This window comes from Equus caballus, chromosome 10, assembly GCF_041296265.1.
Source record: "Equus caballus isolate H_3958 breed thoroughbred chromosome 10, TB-T2T, whole genome shotgun sequence".
Classification (NCBI taxonomy): domain Eukaryota; kingdom Metazoa; phylum Chordata; class Mammalia; order Perissodactyla; family Equidae; genus Equus; species Equus caballus.
The window spans coordinates 18,015,044-18,036,495 of NC_091693.1; the positions used below are offsets into that span (position 1 = coordinate 18,015,044).

At 51.3% G+C, this 21,452-nt stretch overlaps 1 protein-coding gene across 4 annotated transcripts in view; it reads right to left on the reverse strand.

Moving 5' to 3' along the window:
- The window catches only part of ZNF541 (zinc finger protein 541), a 38,320-nt gene that overhangs the window by 16,552 nt on the left and 316 nt on the right, over positions 1-21,452 (reverse strand). Inside the window, exons 1-7 of one of the 4 annotated variants that reach the window (XM_023650005.2) lie at positions 20,967-21,067; positions 19,816-19,966; positions 10,214-10,618; positions 5,923-6,166; positions 2,197-4,027; positions 444-502; positions 26-185 (exon numbers count right to left, since the gene is read on the reverse strand). In XM_023650005.2, the coding sequence (XP_023505773.2) occupies positions 26-185; positions 444-502; positions 2,197-4,027; positions 5,923-6,166; positions 10,214-10,520 (2,601 nt within the window). In that variant the 5' untranslated portion in view covers positions 10,521-10,618; positions 19,816-19,966; positions 20,967-21,067. Of the gene's footprint in view, positions 1-25; positions 186-443; positions 503-2,196; positions 4,028-5,922; positions 6,167-10,213; positions 10,619-19,815; positions 19,967-20,091; positions 21,068-21,452 lie in introns of those variants that run through there. The other 3 variants (XM_023650004.2, XM_023650006.2, XM_070223103.1) reach the window with 3 other exon arrangements.

Genomic DNA, 21,452 nt, shown 5'->3' on the forward strand with positions numbered 1-21,452 from the left:
GAACCTGCGGCCGGCGCCCCGTCACCTGCTGCTCCTGCTTCCCTCGAGGTGACGGCCACTGGTCGCTGTGAAAACACATGTGGCTGCCCAGCCCTCTCTCGGTATAAAACATCTGGCTGCAATTCTTGCAGACGTAAGTGCTCCTCGGCTCTGCCCAGTCTGCAGGGCCCCCGTTTTGCTGGTTACTGTGGGAGGACATGCAGGAGGGAAGAAGGGGAGAACGGGACTACGATTTTGTTTTTGGTTTTTCAGTCTGATCCACTGGCAACTCTTGACGAGCCCTAAGACGTGGAGACGACACCCCAACTCTTCAGGGCCCGGCGCACGCCTCCTCAGGGCGGGAGCGTCCCGTGCTCGCTCACCCCGGGCCAGCGCAAGAAAACCCCCGAGGACTCCTGCGCGGGGAGCCCCCCGGGCGGGCAGGGAGCGGCTTCCGAACTTACCATCCGCCCGCCGTGTTCTCCTCCTTCAGCGGATGGGGGAGCCGGTAGATGTTCCCACCCTGAAGATGAAAACACATCTGAGCCAGCAGCAGGCGGCAGCTGAGCAAGAGCTAAACTCTGAGGCTCCCAGAAGAAACACAGGCGTCGTTCTCTGCGACCCCGGGCTAGCCAATGGTTTCCTGGACGACGCCAGAACAGAAGACAGAACAGACAAAGCGGACTTCACCAAAACTTAGAACTTCTGCGCCTCCAAGGACACTGTCGAGAAGGGCAAAGACAGCCCACAGGACAGGAGGAAAGAGTCGCAGGTCATCTAGCTGAGAGGGGCCTTCTGTCTATCACACACAAGGATCTCTTACAGCTCATGATAAAAAGATAACCCAATTTAAAACTGGGCAACGGATCTGAACAGACACTTATCCAAGGAGGACATACAAACGGCCGACCTCAGCAGCCATCAGGAAAATGCAGATCAAACTGTAATGAGCCACCCTTCACGCCCACGACGATGGCTGCTCTGAGAGGAAACGACAGGACCGTAACAAGCGTTGGTGGGGACGCGGAGAAGCTGGCGCCCTCCACACTGCGGTGGGACGTGGGACGGCGTCACTGCTTTGGGACAGTCTGGCGGTTCCTCAGTTAGACACAGAGGGACCCTACGACCCACCAATTCCACTCCTAGGTGTTTCCCAAGAGAAATGAAAACATACGTCCACACAGAAACTGGTACACAAAGGCTCACCGCAGCACTGTTCACAAGGACCAAGCAACGGCAACAACCCTAATGCCCAGCCCCTGACGGACGGATAAACCAGACGTGATATATTACTCCAAAGGAAGAGTATTCGGCCATAAAAAGAATGAAACGCTGATCCAGGCTACAACATGCAGAACTTTGAAAACATCATGCTGAGTGAAAGAAGCCGGACACAAAAGGCCACGTAGAGGATGACGCTAATTATAGGAAACGTCCAGAATGGGCGGATCCATAGAAACAGAAGGCAGATCCGCGGTCGTCAGGAACTGGGAGGGATGGAGAGATCGACAGTGACAACTAAGGGTGCGGGGTTTCTTTTTGGGGTGATAAAAATGTTCTGGCAAAGAGCAGTGATGGATACACTAAAAACCGCCAGACGGTACACTTTAAGATGGCGAATTAGATGGTATGCCAATATTGAAGCTGTTTAAAAAAGTTAAAAAAAAAAAAAAAAGGTAGCTGTGGCGTGACAGGAAGGATGCTGGAGCTCAGCACGTCACCAAGAGAACTGGCCAAGCTGCCTGCACCCAGGACCTCGCGGCACAATGTGGGGAGGAACCAAGCTGATGCTCCACAAGCACCGACGGGCGGCAGGACCCGGACTCACAGCCAGAAAAGACTTGGCGTTTCACGTGGGGAGACTCGAGGGGAAAGGAGCTTTATTTCATATCCTCTGAAGAATTCAAGGAGGCGAATCCACAAGGAAGAGAAAGGCAGAGAGAAAGCAAGCACAACAAGCACAGTGAGAAAGCAGCACGGCACAGGGCGTCTCTGACAACTCCATGCAACCCTCGTTCTGGTTTTGGGTTTTTTTTGGCAGGGGTGGGGCTAATGGGGGGAACCACAATCTCTCTGAACCTCATCCCCCCCATAAAACTGCATCTGAGAATTCAGAAGTTAAATGAAATGCCCGGACAACTAGAAACGTGGAAACGTCTAACGAATGAGACTCTCGCCTCATGGGAGGTGAGGTCACAGGAGAGAGGGTCCCGGTACCTGGATTCTGTTGAATATCGTCAGCTTGGACTTCGGGTCCCGGGGGGGGTCCACCGGAGGCCCGGTGGACGAGAAGGAGGCCATGGCCACCTGGCTGGGAGACGCCGCACAGCACATATCCATTTTCACCTTCTCCTTCCGGAAGCCAGAGAAGCGCTGGGCCCTGGGGTTGCTGGAGAAGAGCCTGTAGCCTCCGCCCCGGGAGCAGGCCGGGCCCTTTTCGCCCTTCGTGGCTCCCAAAGCCGTGCCATTCTCAGCCTGGGCCTGCTTCCCGGGGAGCTGGGCTCCGGGCAGCTCGTCCCCACCTAACTGGGTCTGCCGTGGGCCCCCGGGGGAGAAGACGTCCCCCAGGTCCAAGGTTCCTTTCGAAGATCTCAACTGCTTGGCCAGAGAGATGTCTGGATTCCCGGGAGGGTCCAGAGATGACGCTGCGAGGGACTGTGCAGCAGCGGCCACTTTGGGCCCTCCCTTTGAGTCCCGCCTCACATTGGCTGGGGAGGCCTCTCTAGGGAAGGCGGGCACGGTTTTCCTCCTGCGGGCTGGGGATCCCTCTGGCTCCGGGTTCCCAGGGCCAGGGTGGAGAGAGTCAACAGCGGGTGCCAGGGCCGGGGGCTGCTGCAGCCACGGCCCCTGCAGTGGCTTCAGGGCGGCCTGCTTGCCCTCGGGCACGGGGAGCTGGGAGGAGGCTGCGGCCACCTGGGCATGGGAGAAGATGCGCTGGGACTTGGTGAGCATCTGGAACACCTGCCTCTGCTCGTGGCTCACCACAGACTCCTGCGACTTCAGGAACAGCTGCCGGAAGAGCGGTGTGGCATCCGACGACGGCAGCCCACTCGGCTTCTGGACACCCTGGAGGCCGGGCTCCCCAGGGCTCGGCCACGCGAAGGAGTCGCAGTCAAACTTGCTCTTCTTGGAAGCCCAGGGGTCGTCTTCCCCACTGGCATACCTGGGGTCGCCCGACGCCTCTGCAGGCGCCTTCAGGAGCGAGGGAGGGAAGGGCAGCGTGTCCTCCAGGCTGGTGCCCGGGCCAGGCGAGGGCTCCCCCACAGGGAAGGACTCGGAGCCCTCCTGGGACGGCAGCGCAGGCAGCTTGTGGACAGTGAACATGTTGTTCCCTTTGCTCCTGGGGCAGCCGGGCCGGTTCCGGAGCCACTTGAAGTTGTGGCTCGATGGCTGGGAACTGGCAGACGCCGTCTGGCCTCGGAAAACAGGCAGGCAGGCAGGCAGGGGGCCGCCCTCCGGCCAGCCCTCCAGGGAGGACGGGAGCTGGAGCAGCGACGGCTCCGACTCGGCTGGGTCAGCGCCGCCATTCTCCGCCGCCCTCGAGTGGATGGTGGTGAACACGTCGGCAGCAGTGGGCTCCTTCCGTGGGGGGCAAGGCTCCTCGGGAACCTCAGGGCCCAGGATTCCCGAGGCCGCTGTGGTGCAGGAGGAGCCCGATGAGGGCGGGCAGGGGTAGGCCACGCTCCTCCCTTCGCCGCTGTCCGAAGGCCCCGCCAGGGCTGGGCCAGGAGAAGCGATCTTCTGATGGACGATGCTGCTCACAATACAGCGCAGGAGGTCTCTGTTGGGCAAGAGGGAGCCTGGGGACCTGGCTTCCGGGGGCCCCAGGGAGCGCAGGCCGCCCGGTGCAGTGGGGCCGGCCGCCTCGTGGGCGTGGGGCGAGTCCCCGCAGGCCTCCTCTTCCGGGGGCGCTTCCTTCAGGATGCACAGGCCGTGCTGGACCTCGTAGTGCCGGCGCAGCGAGCGGTAGTCGCAGTAGCTCTTGCTGCAGCCCTGCTCGATGCACACGAACGGCTTGGTCTTCTGGTGGGTGAGCATGTGCCCCGTGCTGAAGTCACACGTGAGAAGGAAGTCAGCGGGCGCCCGGCGCGGGCCTGCCACTGCAGAGCCCAGACGCGTCCCCAGGGCCAGGGCACGTCTGCACCACAATTCAGAACCTGTACTCGGCGCCCCAGGACAGACATGAGCAGCCCCCGCCAGGGTCAAAGCAATCTGGAAGGGGCGCTCCTGTCCCTCACCTTTAAGCAAACCCCTTATCTGAGAAAAAAATCCACAGAAGTCAGGCTGGAGGTCCCCAAAGTGGGTTCCCAAGGAACACCAGTCCTCCAGAGTAGCTCCCTGAGGACCTGGGCTCAGCTGGCTAATAAGCCTTGAAAAAGCACTATTTGCTCCTTGGTGGTTCACAGTGCACAGCAGCAAATTTAAAAGCCACATAAGGAGACAGACAGAGAGACATCTGTGCAACTTTCGACGTCTCTCAGACTTATTGGCTCACAGGACCATTTTTTCAAATGGCCCCTTTTAGCATCCTTGAGAACCAAAGTTCTGCAGAATGCACCAGAGGAAATGCTAACTTGGGGATGATCTTTCCTTCAGCAAAGGAGTCTTGGCCTTATCATAGGATTCCTCTAAGGAGACAGCTATCTGGAACCCACTATAGCAAAAAAAAAAAAAAAAAAAAAAAAAATTCACAGATGCCCAATCAGTAAAAACTTTCTAGAAAACAGCCAAATTGCCTATAATTTCTGCAAATATAAATGAATACGAATATGTATCATATTCATATCATACTGATACCGACGTTAACGTGTTATAAATATAAACAAACGAGTAAGTCAGCCTCTGGGTTCCCAAGAGTCCTACTCTGGACAATCCTATTATAAACGGGACACACGGGGATGCCCAAGAAACAATCAGCTCTTCCCCAAGGCTGACCCGTGGCCTCCCTCTGAGGGAAGCATCAGAGAAGGAATCGGGAGACCCAATTTCTAGCCCCAACTGATCCCCACTTGCCACATGAGCATTACTTCCTTTCCCTGGGGAGGGGGTGGGAGAGGGGATGAAATGAAGGGGAGATTAATCAAAGCCCCCTGGAAAGGTTCGGAGAGCTATAACAAAGCAAAGGATTGGCCTCTCCCACTGGCAAGTCTCTTGGTTTGAAAAAAGTCCATCTTTCCTTCCTCACTAGCAAGAAAGGCTTATTGTTTCCAAGACATTAAGAACACAGGGAATTCTGCTCCTAATCCTTATAATGGGCTTTCTTTTTAAAATCAAGTTAAAAAAAAAAATCAAGGGGCCAGCCTAGTGGAGCAGGTTAAGTTTGCATACTCTGCTTCAGCAGCCCAGGGTTTGCCGGTTTGGATCCCAGGCATGGACCTACACACTGCTCATCAAGCCACGCTGTGGCGGCGTCCCACATAAAATAGAGGAAGATTGGCACAGATGTAGCTTAGGGCCAATCTTCCTCACAAAAAAAAAAAAATCAAGAATTTTTAAAAAAAGGAGTTACAAAAGAAATACAAGAATTACACTCTATTGCCATGTTCTAGAAACCGGCGTTTGAGAATTTTTCACGCCCCTGTGTTATCTCAATACATATTCCTTATGAAACTCAGATCCGTTCTCCTCAGACACCTACCAGGGACTCCAAATATTTCTCTAGAGTGCGCCCAGTTCCCTCCAGGATGAAATCGCCCCTGGAGTGAGCCATCACAGGCCTCTAAACCAGCAGCACTTTCCCCCCTGGTGTGAATCTGTGGTTGGACGAGTGACCTCTGCACAGCAGTGTGCGAATGGAGCCGTGAGGAAGCAGAGGTCACACTTGGTGGGGGACAAGGTAGCGGGAAACCCCAGAGAGGGCTAATCTGGGAGGGGACGAAAGGACATGGGACCATGGCCGCACCTCCCCGCCCGCCAGCTGGGTCGGCCCAGACTCCCACATACAGGTGGTCCTGACGCTTGAAGGCCTTGCTACAGATCTTGCACACGTGCTTCCTCTCCTGGCTGTGCGTCAGGTAGTGCTTGCTGAGCGAGCTGGCGCTGCTGAACACCTTCCCGCACAGACTGCAGTCCAGGAGCGGGTTCTGCGGGGAGCTGTGCGGCCGCCGTCCCTTCCGGGCGCTCCCTGAGGTAGCCCTGCCTCCGTTGTCAGCGTCTTTGGGCATCTTAAGCGCGCTGAGCCCCAGGTCTAAAGAGAGCGAGAAAGCACGGGTTACAGGTACTTGGGGAGACCGAGGGTGCGGCTGGAGCACCCTGCAACTCTCAGAGCCACGCAGACTGAAAGAGTGGGCCTGAACTCCTCCTCCAACTCCTGCGGCCCTCAGTGCAGAGTAAGCAAGGTTTGGGGCCAGCGAGGGAGAGAAGGACCCTGGGCAGGCCATGCCCGCAGGGCAGCCCCCGGTCCTGGTGCAACACTTGGATGATGGCAAGAGGGGGAAGCACTTCCAGGACATGGTGACCGAGAGCGGTGGAGCTTGACGACCACACATCCATCGCACTCTTGGAAGGACAATCCAGAAATACCTCATCTCCAGCCTGGTGTGACTCCTTTCTCCCAGCCAATTCCACTTCCGGGTTTTTAAATTAAGGAAATTAACGGAGATCCGTACAAAGAATTAGCTGCAAGGGAGTCATGGCAGCGCTGTTTTTCCTGGAGAAACATTAGAAACAACCTAATGTCTGACAAGAGGGCAACAGGGGGCTGCATCCTGGTTTCAGTGGCCGAGGACACAAGCATTTAAGATAAAACTGTAGAAAAATATTCTGTGACATCAAAGGATGTTCATGCCATACTACCGAGTGAGACAAATGCAGCCTGTTGCAAAACAGAATCATCCTTGTCTTTAAAACAGAAAATAAATTTGAACCGAAAACAAACTGAGAGAATGGGACTGACTGGTAGGTTATGAGCCATCTTTATTTCGCTCTTCTTGTGTCGCTGGGTTTCCATGTTTGCTGTATCCCATGGGTACAACGATGGGAAGGTATTTTTAGGGATCGCGTCATCTGAGGACCAGGCGAAGGGACAGGGATGTTCAGGTGGGAGAGGGCCAGTGTGTTGGAGAGGGAGCAGACTGCTCTGTCTTGCTCCGAGGCACAGAGCCGGGTTTAGTGACTACAGAGTAAAGGAAAGCTGACTGCACAGCCCTGGAGACGTAAGGGCCAGGCACGAGGGCTCTGCAGGCTGACCCTGGCTTCCCGGCCCCTGTAACGCCCGCTCCGGTGCTCCGAGGCACTCAACAACCATCTGACGGATGGATGCATCTCGGAAGATTTTTCCACCCCTTAGACTGGTCTTCAAGATGGACGGGATTGCCTAACGAGATGGCAAGTTTAGAAGTCACCATTTATCTAGGATGCTGCAGAGGCGGGATCCGAGAATCCAACAGGCCAGGGCACGGGGAGGGGGCTGACTGAAGGACCCCAAACGCTCATTCTCTGTGGCTGAGACACAGCAGGAGAGACAGAGCAGAGAGAAACCTGAAGTGGGAGTCTCGAGGCCCCGACTGTCATCCCAGCTCTGCCTCTGGCCGGGGGCCATCAGTCACTAACTTCCCTGGCCTTCATCTCCTTCACATGAGAAATTACTGTGACGAGCGGCCGAAGGATTCCAACAGTCTAAACAAGGAAAAACAGAACTCTTTCACAGCAAAGTCCTCCGGCTTGCTAGGTCACTTTAAAAATGCCCATCAGGGGGCCAGCCCGGTGTCACAGCGGTTAAGCACACATGTCCCGCTTCGGCGGCCCGGGGTTCACCAGTTCAGGTCCTGGCTGCGGACACGGCACCACTTGGCAAGCCATGCTGTGGTAGGCGTCCCACATAGAAAGTAGAGGAAGATGGGCACGGATGTTAGCTCAGGGCCAGTCTTCCTCAGCAAAAAAGAGGAAGATTGGCAGCAGATGTTAGCTCAGGGCTCATCTTCCTCAAAAAAAGAAAAAAAAAGCCCATTAAAGCAACTATTAAACTAGAAAACAAAATGTTGTTTCAAACAATTGGCAAGGACACTGACAAACAGCCTGCAGAGTCAATGGCTGGGAAGCCACACGATCTTCCCAGACAGCAGTGTTATGAGAGCTCTGAAACTGTGTTCTCCAATGGCAAACCCACTTGGAGGAAGAGGTTCAAAGAACGAATCCAGAGGAAAACTCGATATAAAAAGTTGTTCACAGAAACACTGTAGCCGTCTAACAAGCAAGAATATGCTCTAACAATACGATGGAATAACTATTACTGTGATAGTTGAAAAGTCTACCTTCATATAAGAAAGCAAACACACTAAGTTTTAAAAACTTCAGAGAGAATTATACACTTAATGCATCTGTGCAGAAACATGTTTATCTGAGTGGCTTTACCCATGTTTTTAAAAATTGACGTGTGGGAGCCAGGCTGGGGATTTTTCTTGTTATTATTTTTCTTTATTTTCTAAGTTTTCTTTAATAAATACGTATTTCTTTTCTAATGTGCATTGATATGGACCTGACTCTAAGTTGAAGAAGTGTAAAGAGTTAAACTTTAAGTGGATTCCTTTTTTCATAAGAAAAAAATTTAAGTTTAAAACAAATTAGGGAAAGTTGAACTAGGTTAACTATTTGTAACATTTTTGAGGGGGGCACAAACCCTATAGAAATCTAGCGAAAGCTAGTTTCTCTATCCAGCAAAAGGCACACAGATTTGCAGTACCAGCATTTCTCAGGTAATTTCTACAACTGGGGTTCAGAACCCTAATTACTGGCCCGGTGCGTCTAACACTGCAGACATCCCATGATTCTAGGATCTCCTGTTTAGCCCCTGTTCCAACGTGAGAGCCAAGCTGGCTCTCGGAAGACTAAGGGAGGTGCGTCTCTGAGGGAAGGGCGCCCTTGTCCCCAAGGCTGTACTGGTCCCTGTCTCCACTGCCAGGTCTTGGCCAAGAGCCACTCTCCAGACAAGCGATATCGTGTGTGCAGGGTCTCAGGAGTTTTCCCTTTCAGCAAGTCTTCAGGGCGTTTCTTGAGCGGCTTGTCCCAGTGAATATCTGTTTGGAAGGGCCATTTCAAATGGGGCCTCCCACATGCATGGCATGATTATAAATATTGAAGAGCTCCAGCTCAGTCAACCCATGTAAGCAAGTTACCCAAGAACCCATGAAGAGGGTTAAAAACAAAAAATTGGGGTCCGGCCCTGTGGCTGAGTGGTCAAAGTTCCACGCCTCTGCTTCGGCGGCCTGGGTTCGTGGGCTTGGATCCCACACACAGATCTGCTCCATTCGTCGGCCATGCTGTGGAGGCGTCCCACACACAAAGTAGAGGAGGACGGACACAGATGTTAGCTCAGGGCAAATCTTCCTCACACACACACAAATCGGATTTATCTTGTGGGGGAAGCTTGAAGGCACACCGAAAGATGTCACCAAGGTCTCTAAGTAGTCCATTCGTTCTCCCTTCGTTCCTCCACTGCTGATGAGAAAGATTCAGAACTGAAGCAGTGGACTGCCTGAAATTAATTCTAACAATATTCGTAAAAATAACTACTATCTGGGGCTGCCCCGTGGCCGAGTGGTTAAGTTTGCGCACTCCACTGCAGAGGCCCAGGGTCTCGCCAGTTCGGATCCTGGGTGCGGACGTGGCACCGCTCATCAGGCCACGCTGAGGTGGTGTCCCACGTGCCACAACTGGAAGGACCCACAACTAAAAAATATACAACTATGTAGTGGGGGGATTTGGGGAGAAGAAAGAATAAAAAAACAAAACAAAAAAACTATTATCTGCCCGGTGTTTTACAGTGTGTGAAGTGCTTTCACATTCACCTCTTCCTTTGCCTCTCACTGCTACGACTCGGGGGGCAGGTCGAGTGGGCATCATTGTCCCCCCACTTTACAACAAAGACACTGAGCCTTAGGAAGGTCAGACCACCAAGGAGCAGAGGGACCGGATCTCAGTTCCTTCTGGAAACGTGAGGAGGGCTTCTGAGATGTGGCAATGGATGGGGAAGTCTCCCATAAACTCAGCCACGCCACACACAGGATCGGAACAGCCCCAAATGCCCAAGTTCCTCAACCTCATTCCCTAGGATGGGGGTTCAGGCTCCCTGACTAGGAAGTCGGGAACAATTCCCAGGTAGAAAAAAGATAAGTGCTCCCTAATCACCTGTGGAAGAGAGCAGTGTTCTCCACCAGTCTGCGCAGAATCACTCCCCAGCTGGCCCCAGGACCCTTCAAACAGCCTGCCAGGCCCTTGACCCCGTGGACAGCCTCACCTTGTAAGGAAGTCTGGGACTCCGGATCTGCAAACTCCTCCAGCAGCTTCACGGAATCGCCGTCCCTCCCTGAGTACAGGGACAGGGTGTCCAAGTTGTCCTCCAGGGCCTCGCCGGGCACATCGGGCGTTGGGAGGCTGGGGTCCAGGTCGGAGCTACTCAGGTCAGCATAGAGCAGGTCTCGTGGGCTGGGCCCCAGGTCCCGGTTGAGGGTGTCACTGCAGTTGAGCCCCTGGCTCTTGGAGAACGAAGGGAGGTGCGTCTCCGAGGGAAGGGCACCCTCGTCCCCAAGGGTGTACTGGTCCATGGCTCTCCGGCGCCAGGTCTTGGCCAAGAGGCACTCTCCAGATGAGCAAGGCCGTGTAGGGTGTCAGGGAGGAGAGAGCCCTGGGTGGCGTCTAACTCCTGAAAACGAGCGAGGAGACATCAAAGTTACAAGACGGCAACACAGAGGGATGGACAGAGCGAGGCCTGGGGTCTGTCCTCTGCCCCTGAACAGCCATGCGACCCTGGGCAAGTCCTTCAGCTCCACGAGCCCGTTTCCTCATCAGAGTGCCTCCACCATAAGGCTGTTGTAAGGAACAAATGAAAGGATTTCTGGCAACATGGGGGACTAAAGTGACCTCCTTCTCCAGCTGTAAGTATACAGGAATATGAGAAAAGATCATTTTTAACATGCAGCCAAGTTCACGGGACAGGTAAAACCCCAAGTGCCAGTAAGAACGAGAAAACCCAACCCCAGCGGTGTGAGCACAAGTCGGCCCAAGGGGAAAATCGGATTCAGATGTAGAGCCTAGAGCTGCTGTCCAATATGGTGGCCACTGGTCACTTGTGGCCAGAACGCACTTGACATGTGACTGGCCCCAAATTGAGACACGCTGTGAGTGTGAAACACACACTGGATTTGGAAGACTCAGTAAAAAGAATAGTAAGTTTTCATATTGATTACATGTTGAAATGATAATATTTTGGATATAGCAGGGTAAACAGAACATTATTAATATATAAATATTATTAAAACGAATTTCATCTGACTCTATCTTTTAACGTGGCTACCAAGAAGTTTTAAATTATATATATGGTTCATATTACGTTCCTATTAAAGAGCATTAACCTGGAGGCTGGGACCTGGGGTCATAACAGACACACAGGAAAAGGACACAGGGCCTCGAGCTCACAGGAAATGGAGACCTGGGACCCTGGAAGAGCTGTGCCATCCACAGAAAACCCACGTAAACGGAAAGAAAAACTGCACACAAGCCTAGAAAAGCATCCCACAAACTGGAAAAAACAACAGGACAGTGAGAGACAACAAAACCTAGTATAAGAAAAGAAAAGGTCACTCTGGGACAAGAACAAACATTTTTAAAAAGAGACAAGTGGCCGGCCCCATGGCCGAGTGGTTAAAGTCTCGTGCTCTGCTTCGGTGGCCCAGGGTTTTGCCGGTTCGGATCCTGGGCGCGGACATGGCACCACTCATCAGGCCACCTTGAGGCTGCATCCCATATGCCACAGCTAGAAGGACCTACAACTAAAATATACAACTATGTACAGGGGGATTTGGGGAGAAAAAGCAGAAGAAAAGAAAAAAGAAAAGACTGGCAACAGTTGTTAGCTCAGGTGCCAATCTTTTTTTTTTTTTAAAAAAAAGACAACAACAAAAAAAAGACAAATAGAACTTCTAGAAATGGAAGACATTTAAATTAAAAACTCACTGGAACGGTTAAACAGCACAGAGAAATATCAAACTGGCAGAGCAGTCGGAGGAAATCCCCCCAGAACTCAGCTCAGAGAGATAAAGAAACAGAAAATATGAAGGAGCAGTTGAGAAAATACGCATGGAGAAGCAAAGGCAGAAGTCTAACGTATGTCGAACAGGGGTCCCAACAGGAAAGAGGGGAGAATGCAGGAGGGACAGGAACTTACCGAGATAATGGTGGAAGACTTTCCAGAATCATTAACACTTGAATCCAGACTTAAAGATGCGACTGCTGAAGGCGTGTGGTTAACAATGACCCAGCATTGCAGGGCAGGGCCGGATAAATGAGAAGGAATTCACTCCTCCACACCCAGGAGAACTACAGAACACTAGAGACAAAGAGAAAATCCTAAAAGCCACAAGAAAGAAGAGGGAGGTGGTCTTCGAAGGGATGCCGGCTGGCCTGAGGGCAAACTTCCCCACAGAAACAGCTAGAAGACCAGAAGGACACCATCTGCAGCCTGAGGGAGGCCGGGACTCGGCCCGGAACTCAACACAGGATCTTTACTGACACAACAGGCTTTTCCAGACCTAAGAGTTTACCCCACAGATCTCAGCTTGGAGACTACTATAGGTTTTAAATCATTGGGAAAAAAGAAAGAGATGATGATTAACTTGATGCTTTAAATGCGCTAAGCGTAACTACCAAGAGAAGAGGAATAAACTATGTAACATTTAAACTAGCAGAATTTATCCCCCCAAAAAAGAGAGAGAGAGAGAAAGACTCAAATTACTAAAATAAGAAATTAAAGAGGGGACATCACTAACGACCTTACAAAAGATAAAAGGATTATAAAGGAATACTATAAACAATTGCATGCCAACAAATTGGGTAACTTAGATAAAAATGGACAAATTCCTAGGAAGATACAAGTCACCAAAACTGACTCAAGAGGAAATAGACTGTCTGTATAGATTAAAAGACTGAATTAGTAATTTTAAAACTTCCCACCCATGCCATCACAGAAACACTGAAAAAATCAACTTTATTAGAACTCTGGAAAACAGTCAAAGGTTTACAGCAACCAAGCGAAACTTTATCAAGAAAAAGGAGACCCAGCAGGAGAGCCCTGCCCGTCCCCCTCCCCCAGCACAGCGGCCGCCTTGGAGACGGTGCCCCTGCTCCCTCTGCTGTGGGCTCCCGGCCCTGGAGCGAGCAGAGAGCACCTTGTTCTCAAAGAACTGAGGTTGTCGTCTTGACCTGCAGGATGGCTCCTGAAGGTCCAACATGAAGCGCTCCACCTGACTTTGCCTAACTTGGAGCTCTCTGAGGGCAGAGAGCCGCTGTGGGGAGGGCACTTGTTGAAAACATTAAAGACAATGGAACAGTTGCTAGAGTCTGGGGCAAAGGGTATTAGTTGGGGCCAACGGCAGACACGCCACCAAAAGCCTGGGAGGAAAGGCTGGAGGGTGAGATGCTTGGAGAGCAAGGGCTTTGAAAATCATCCACAAGGTCAGTTTCTTACAAAGCTAAACATGGTCTTACCATACGACCCAGCCACTGCACTCCTGGGTGTCCACCCCAGGGAGCTGAAAACTTACGTCCACACAAAAGCTGCACACGAACGTTTACAGCACATTTATTCATAACTGCCCCAAACTGGAAGCAAACAAGATGTCCCTCAACAGAGGAATGGATACACAAGCTATAGTACATCCATACAACAGGATATTACTCAGCAATAAAAAGCAAGGAGCTATTGGGGCCGGCCCGGTGGCATAGTGGTTAAGTTTGTGTGCTCTGCTTCAGCAGCCCAAGGTTCGCTGGTTTGGGTCCCAGGCACGGACCTACGCACCACTCATCAAGCCATGCTGTGGTGGAATCCCACATACAAGAGAGGGGAAGATGGGCACAGATGTTAGCTCAGGGCCAATCTTCCTGAGCAAAAAGAGGAAGATTGGTGGTGGATGTTAGCTCAGGACTAATCTTCCTCAAAAAAAAAAAAAAAACGCAGGGAGCTATCAAGCCACCAAAAGACATGGCAAATTCTTAAATGCATATTGCTGAGGGAAAGAAGCCAGTGTGAAAAGGCTGAATGCTGCTTGAGTCCAACCACACGACATTCTGGAAAAGGCAAAACTACAGAGACAATAAGAAAGTCTGTGGTTGCCAGGGTTCCGAGGGTACGGAGGAGGGATGACGCGTGAGGCACAGAAGGGAGTTTTAGGGGAGTGAAACTATTCTGTATAGTCCGGTAAAGGTAGACACATGACACTACACATTACTCAAAGCCCACAGACCCACACAACACAAAGAGTGAATGGACCCTAACATAAACTGTGGACTTTAGTTCATTAAAAAAAACCTTGCACACATTCCGGGGAATCTAGAAGACCGTGTGCCTAAGGCGGGCACACCCTCAGGAGAGCTTAGAGCGTGGGGGAGGCTGAGCAAAGGTGAGGGCAGAGCTGTGAACTGCCCACTGCTGCTGAAGGTAAGTCCCAACGCTCACACGCAGCCCACCTGCAAACACTGGGGTATTTTTTTTTTTCCTGCTCCAGGTGTGTAAGGACATCTCTGTACATCACAGGCTGACCACCAAACTCACGGAACAGAGATTCCACTTACCACACACGACGAAGAATACAGTCTTTACAAAAATAGCCTGGAAAAGTCACTACCCAAATGAACAATTACAACCCACGGCGGGCAGCCAACACAAACCCCGGGGTGGCAGGGAGAACGTGGCTTCCAGAGTCACCCCGTTATAATTACGAAGCATGTAAACAAATAAAGTTGGGCCTACTCAGAGGGCCATCCGTTTCATACAAAAGGGATCAAACAACACGCGGCCTTCTACATCTGGCTTTTTTCACTAAGTAGAGTGTTTTCAGGCATATCCCTATCACTTCATTCCTTTTTATGGATGAATACCATTCCACTGTCTGCATAGACCACATTTTCTACATCCATTTGTCTGTTGATGGGCATTTGGGTTGCTTCCATTTTTGGCTATTCTGAATAATTCTGTCCACACCTAGACATTTAATAAATGCTTGATCACTCATTGATAACAAATCTAGTGGATTCTAGAATAACTAGAGTTTGGGCCTGGATTCCTAGGCCGTTGTTTTCTACTGTTTTTAAACTTTTCATGTTGAGCTGTAAGAGAACAGCTGCCCCACCATGTCTGAGTGTCACATTATGTGGCTACCTCTGTGTGTGTGTGTGTGTGTGTGTGTGTTTGTGGCCTACTGCAGGATCTCAGACTAAAGTTGACTACAGCTCCACAATCCTGAGTCAGAACTCTGGGACCCAAGTGAGTTTCAGAATTCAGAATCTGGGGGATTTAGACAACATATTTTAAGTAACTCCCAGGGGGGTCCAGGGCAGCACCTGTAACCAAATCATTCCTGTGCCGACACCCTAAATGGAATGGGGAATAAATGGAATAAATAAAGACAGCAAGGAGCAACCTGTAAGTTCAGGTTTGGCCACCAAAAGAGGTTTGAGACCCCTGGGCATTCTCAGACCTTTCTGGGATTCTAAATGGCAGAGAAAGGAGTGTGGACTATACGAGTTTATATTCCGAGGCAAAATGAATTTCTCTGCCAGTTCCAAAGTTCCTTCTGCTGTGCTGCTGGAACTGCTGTCACTCAGGACCCCAAGGGGGAAGGACTCCATCTCCTTCATCTCTCGAGAACAAAAGCAAGCTAGAGACAAAAAAATGAGGCATTCCTTAAAAGAAACATAAAGCGGTATTTTACAAAGTAAAACTGGAAGCACAGCCCCCTTGTCAGGTTTCATATGCTTTGGTTCACGCACTCCCCACAAGGCCCCAGAGCTCGGTTCTATTAGCACTTCCGTTCTGCAGAGACGGAAAGGGACTCTGAGCGGCGAGGTCATGGATCTTAAGTCACACACTTACAAGCAGTCGAGCCAGATCTTAAACCTGGACATTTCGACTTTAGAGCTTGTGTTCTTACCTACGACACGATACCGACTCCTGACAAACTGTGTAGACGGCAGGGTGCCCATTGAACCACAAAACACCACAGGTGCTGGGTGGGGGCGGGAGACAGAATCACCTGCTTTCCAACGTCCCCTCATCGTCCACAGAACACTCAGGTCTGGTCAGGACCTCGTGCAGGCAAGCCAGAAGTCCAGAGGCCGTGCTTTGATATCGACATCCTTTTCCAGATAGTAAAGCAACATACCTCCCTCCCCGGGCCAACATTAAACTTGCTCCTATTCCGTCAACAGACAACTTCAATTCCACAAGTGTTCGCAGCTTCTACGTACAGAGTTCCCTGCTAGTCCCTGTGGGGCAGGGTTTGTGGTCCCCTGGAATCTCTGCAGACATTCCCAAGAGTCCAAATATTCTTCCCAAGGGTTTAACGATTTTGTGTTTTCGTTTGGAGAAGAACCTCCAAGAAGAAAATCAGTCTATCTGGATTATCAGATTACCGCCTGTAACGGGGTACCACCATTTGCTTTCCACGTCCAGGATACGTTTACAATCGCACTAACGCCGAAAAAAACCTACTTTAACGGCCCCACGTTAATGAGAAGAGGATATTGGTGGATTTAGCTCATAATGATGCCTTTGGGCTCAACTAAAGGCCAACAAACACTGTGGGACCGACGGAGGTTTCGCTGCTGTTCAAACTAAGAGGGACGGGGGAGCTGAGATCTCCCAGGGCCTGCTAAACCCAGAAGGGCCCGGTGGGGCAGCCTGCAAAGTATTTGCTTCAAAGAAGCAGTTAAGCTTCAGCAAAACAGCATCCCCCTCATTAAACTAACGTTTGTCATTTGAATCACATTGGTTTGGTGGCTGCGTATTTGCAAGTTGATTGCAAGCTGATTGTGGCTTTACAGTGGCGGGGAAGCCGTACGCTTTAGCAAGAGCCATCTTGTGTTATCATCATTTAAGCCTTAATAGCTTAAAAAACAATTTAAGTCAACACTGGGGATCCAAAGCAATTTTAAGTCTTTTCTTTTAAAAAAGGCCCATCATTCCATGCCTGGCGGGGTGGGGAGGAGGACAAAGGGCCTCCCCCGTGAAATGCTGCAACCTCTCAGGAAACTACACTACCAGATGGTTCTGAACTGCGGCAGGAAGTCCACAACTGGGTAAAGAATATTTATCTTGGCATTTTTTGGAGGGAAAAGAGGGAACAATCTGAACGTCTACCTATTCCACAAAGATGTTTTATTTAGCGTGTTTGACCTACACCGTGTCTTGAAATACCGGCTTAGTTACCAACAATTGACCAAACGAGGAGATTTCAACTAAATACATGGACTTCTCTTGAAAATTATTAGATTTGATATTCGCAGATAGTTAACAGTAGGATAGAGTGAGGGACAAATGCCATCTCTGGATCGGGCTGTGGCCTCCAATGCCCACCGTCGTCCTCACTTCTCTTCCTGCCCGACCCCTGTAATAATCATCATTAGAATAATAATCTGTTGTTAGTGCCGTCCAATGGATTCCGACTCCTAGTGACCCTGTGGACAGCAGAGCAGAGCCCTGCCCGGTCTTTCTGCGCCATCCTCTCCCCTTCCGGCCTCCATCAGACAAGACTCAATTCTATTCACAGGGTTTTCATGGCCAACTTTTTTCGGAAGTGGGTGGCCAGGTCCTTCTTCCTAATCTGTCTTTCTGTCTAGTCTGGAAGCTCTGCTGAAACCTGTGCAGCATGGGGGGCCCTGGTGGTATTTGAAATCTCGGTGGCATAGCTTTCAGCGTCACGGCAACACGCAGCCGCCAGAGTATGACAACTGACAGGCAGATGGTGGCATGGGTCCTTGACCGGGAAATGAACTTGGGCCCTGGTAGTGAGAGCGCCAAATCTTAACCACTAGACCACCAGGGCCAGCTAATAATAACAACAGAAGCAAACATTTACTGAGGCTTTATCCTATACCAGGCATTGCAATCCTATATCATCTCACTTAATTCCCACAACACTCCTTTGCGACACTGTGTTATTAATACATTATTAACCTGACTTTACAAATCAGATAAATAAAGTCCAGAGAAGTTAAGTAACTTCTCCCAAATCAGGGTTCGGATTTAACCCTGGGAGTCTGACGCTGAAGCCCTCACACTTAACCACTAAACTGAACTGTGACCCCACACGTGAGACCAACAGTCCTGCCCTGCACGCTGCACCTACATTCTTAAACCGAACAATCAAAGAGGACTCGCTCCTCTAGCCATGTAATCAATATCATTTTAACCAGAAGGTTAACTCATTTCCAGTGATCTGAGTCATGCTCTTTTAATAAGAGCAGATTTAAAGCTTATATTGGGGGGGGGAACCCCGTGGCCGAGTGGTTAAGTTCGTGCACTCCACTTCAGTGGCCCAGGGTTTCGCTGGTTCAGATCCTGGGTGCAGACACTCCACCGCTCATCAGGCCATGCTGTGGCGGCATCCCACATGCCACAACTAGAAGGACCCACAACTAAAAATACACAACTATGCACCGGGGCGCTTTGGGGAGAAGGAAAAAAAGAGGAAGATTGGCAACAGATGTTAGCTCAGCGCCAATCTTCCTTACCAAAAAAAAAGTAACAGCAAAACAACTCCTTAAAATAAATAAGCTCATATTGGGAAAGAGAAAGACACGGAGGCATCAGGAGACTATACTTTCTGTACTTTCCTAGAAAATTTCGTACGTAGAATTAACTAAAGGAGAAAGAGACATCAAAGCTTCTCATGCGAAAAGCTGATCTGAGCAGAAAATGCAAATAAGCATTAAAATCTCAAATAGCAGTTTTCATAGTGAAATGGATGGGGGGGACCGCTGGAGTCCTCAAGAGTCTTTCAGGGAGTCTGTGAGGTCAAAACTATTTTCATAACAATATTCAGATGTGAGCTGCCTTTTTTGTTCTCAGCGAAACTTTCCAGAAGCAACAGGACATCTCTCAAGAGGCTGAATACAAACAGATATGAGAATCCAGACGACTCTAAAACATGTAAAACAGTGCCCCTAGCTCATTAAGTGTTTTGTTTTAATTAAAAAATGTCAATTATGTTCATAGATAATGGTTTTATTATTGCTATTTTTAAAAGAGTTAATGAATATGTTTAAAGTTTATTAATTCAAATAGCTAATACAGCAAACATCAGTAAATATCGTTCCCATGCCCCAAAACTCTCTGGGGTCTTCAATCATTTTCAATGATTAATGATTTATTATTTATTTTATTATATACTAAGATCACCTTAACGATCTTAGGATCAAGGAGACCTAAGATCAAACAGTTTCAGAACTGCTGCTTTAAAGAAAAAAAACAAAGTCCTGCATAGATGCACGGGCCCAAGCAGGTTAAGAAACCCCAAACCCAAAATTCCAAACTGGAGGCCAGCAGACATGTTTTATCAGGGCCCCACACCACCTTTAAACACTTATTCCATTCGTTGTCAGCATTTAAAAATCAAAAGGTTTCACATAAAGACAGCGTTCTGATCTCTTCTCAAAAAAAAGGTAACTTCTGGCAACAGTGGCCTGGCATTTCCAGTCGGCTATTTCAACCGGCTCTTGTTGTCACTTACATGGAGCACATGATCTTGGGTTCAACACACTCTGGCCGTTACCTGTAGGTATCTAAGTCATTACCCTGAGCTACAGAGGAAAAACCCTTTTTTTGGTGACAAACAGTGAAACATTCACATCTAACAAACGCCTGCATTCCTCCAGAGAGATCAACATGCATGATAAAAAAAAAAAACAAAAAACCTTTTTCCTTATCTGATTTCCCAAAGCAGCAACCTGGACGGTCTTACCATTGGTACAAAGACTCTCGGATCCATTAGAAACCCTTCTGAGAAAGAAAGGAATCCACCTGACCCAGCAGGTGCCTTTGGATAAGTGCAAAGGGAGGCCACCCACCTGCAGAAGAGCAAGTGAGCGAATCTCCAGGGACCAGGCCGCCCGTTGAGGCCCCACAGGGAGGGGGGTTCAGCTGACGGTCAGACCACGGGATCTTCCCTCCTGGTACGCTGGGTGGGACATTCAGGACACTCATCCAACTTCTTCTGCCCTGAAAGCAGGTGGGGGAAAGGAAGGGGCAATCAGAACGTGGGGCCCCAAAGACGCAAGGACACAGGCATGAAAAACTGGGGGAAACGGGCAATTTTTGGAAGAAGGAAGAAAGCAATACTACACCGGGGAGATCCAGGCGGGGAAAAAAAAAAGGGTTTTGCTGTTACGGGAAAGTTCTTTTTTCTTTCTTTCCTTATTTTTCTCGACCCCCTGGGAAAAAACCTAGAGGGTTTTGCAGGGAGGCGGAACTAGTGATGAAAAGCGATTCTTATTGGAAAGCTGGCGAACAGAGTCCAAAAAAATAAGTTATCAGATGAGAGAGAAACTGGGAGGACCGAGTTGGTTCGGGATAAGGACAAAGATCTTCCAAAAAGGGGGACGCTGGGAGGGAAGAAAGGATGTTTGCTGGAAAGGGATCTCGAAGGGAGGACAGATGCGAAAAAGAAAAGTGAATTTTCTTGCTAGAGGAAGGGTCTAAAAAGACGGGAAGGGGCACCATCCAGGACGATCGGAGGGATGCGTCTTTGCTGGAAGATCCTAAAAAGAAACCAGGCTGGGTCCTCGAAGGGGCGACGATTCAGGAGGAAAGGGGATGCGGAGCGGATGCAAGGCCGGGATGCAGACGCCGCCGAGTCGGGTAGGGCCGCGCGCGAGCTGGGGAGCTGCCAGGGGGCAGTTGGGGCCTGGTGGGGCGGGGGAGGAAGGAAAAGGGGGTGCAGCGGGCCAGGGGCCCCCAGGGGCGCCTTCTCCAAGGCGGGAAGGGGCTGCGGGGGTGCAGCGGGCCCGGGGCTGTTGGGGTGCAGAGGTGCGTGCGCGACGCGGGGCGAGGGGCGCCCGCCGCGCCTGCTGCGTCCCCCGAAAGGCAGAGGCGTCCCCCTCCCCCAAGAAGGAAGATGAAGCGGAGGCGGGTTGAAAAGGCGAACAGAGGAGGAAGGGGCGGGAAAGTGGGGGGCAGGGAGGGAGGGAAGGGGGCAAGAGCAGCAGCAACCGGGTTTTACCCGCCCCCGGGGGCTCGCGCGCCCGGCCTCACGCCTCGCGCCTCGCGGGCCTCCCCGCCGCCGCTGCAGCCGCCGCAGCCGCCGCCGCTGCTGGCCCCCCGCCCCACCCCCGGCGCGCACGCGCAGCCCGGCCCCGCTCCCCCGCCGGCGCGAGCGCGCGCGTGCGTGCGTGGCCCCTCCCCCCGCGCCGCCCAGAGCCGCCTCGCGAGCTCGCCTCGCGCCGCCCCGGGCTCCCGCCGCGTGCCGGCCGGCCGCGCAGACTCAGAAGCTGCGAGGGGGCGGGGCCGCGCGGACGGGGGCGGGGCCAGGCGCGGTCAGGTGACCCGCGGTGGGCGGGAAAGGAGGCGGTTGGTGGCCATTTTGGGAGGAGGGCGGTTGATGGCTGGCCGTGTGAAGGTGGAGCCCGGGCAGCGGATGGGAGTCGGGGACCGTCGCCTAGGAGACCACCCTGCAGGGCTGGGAGGCCTCGGGGGTCTGGCCATTGTT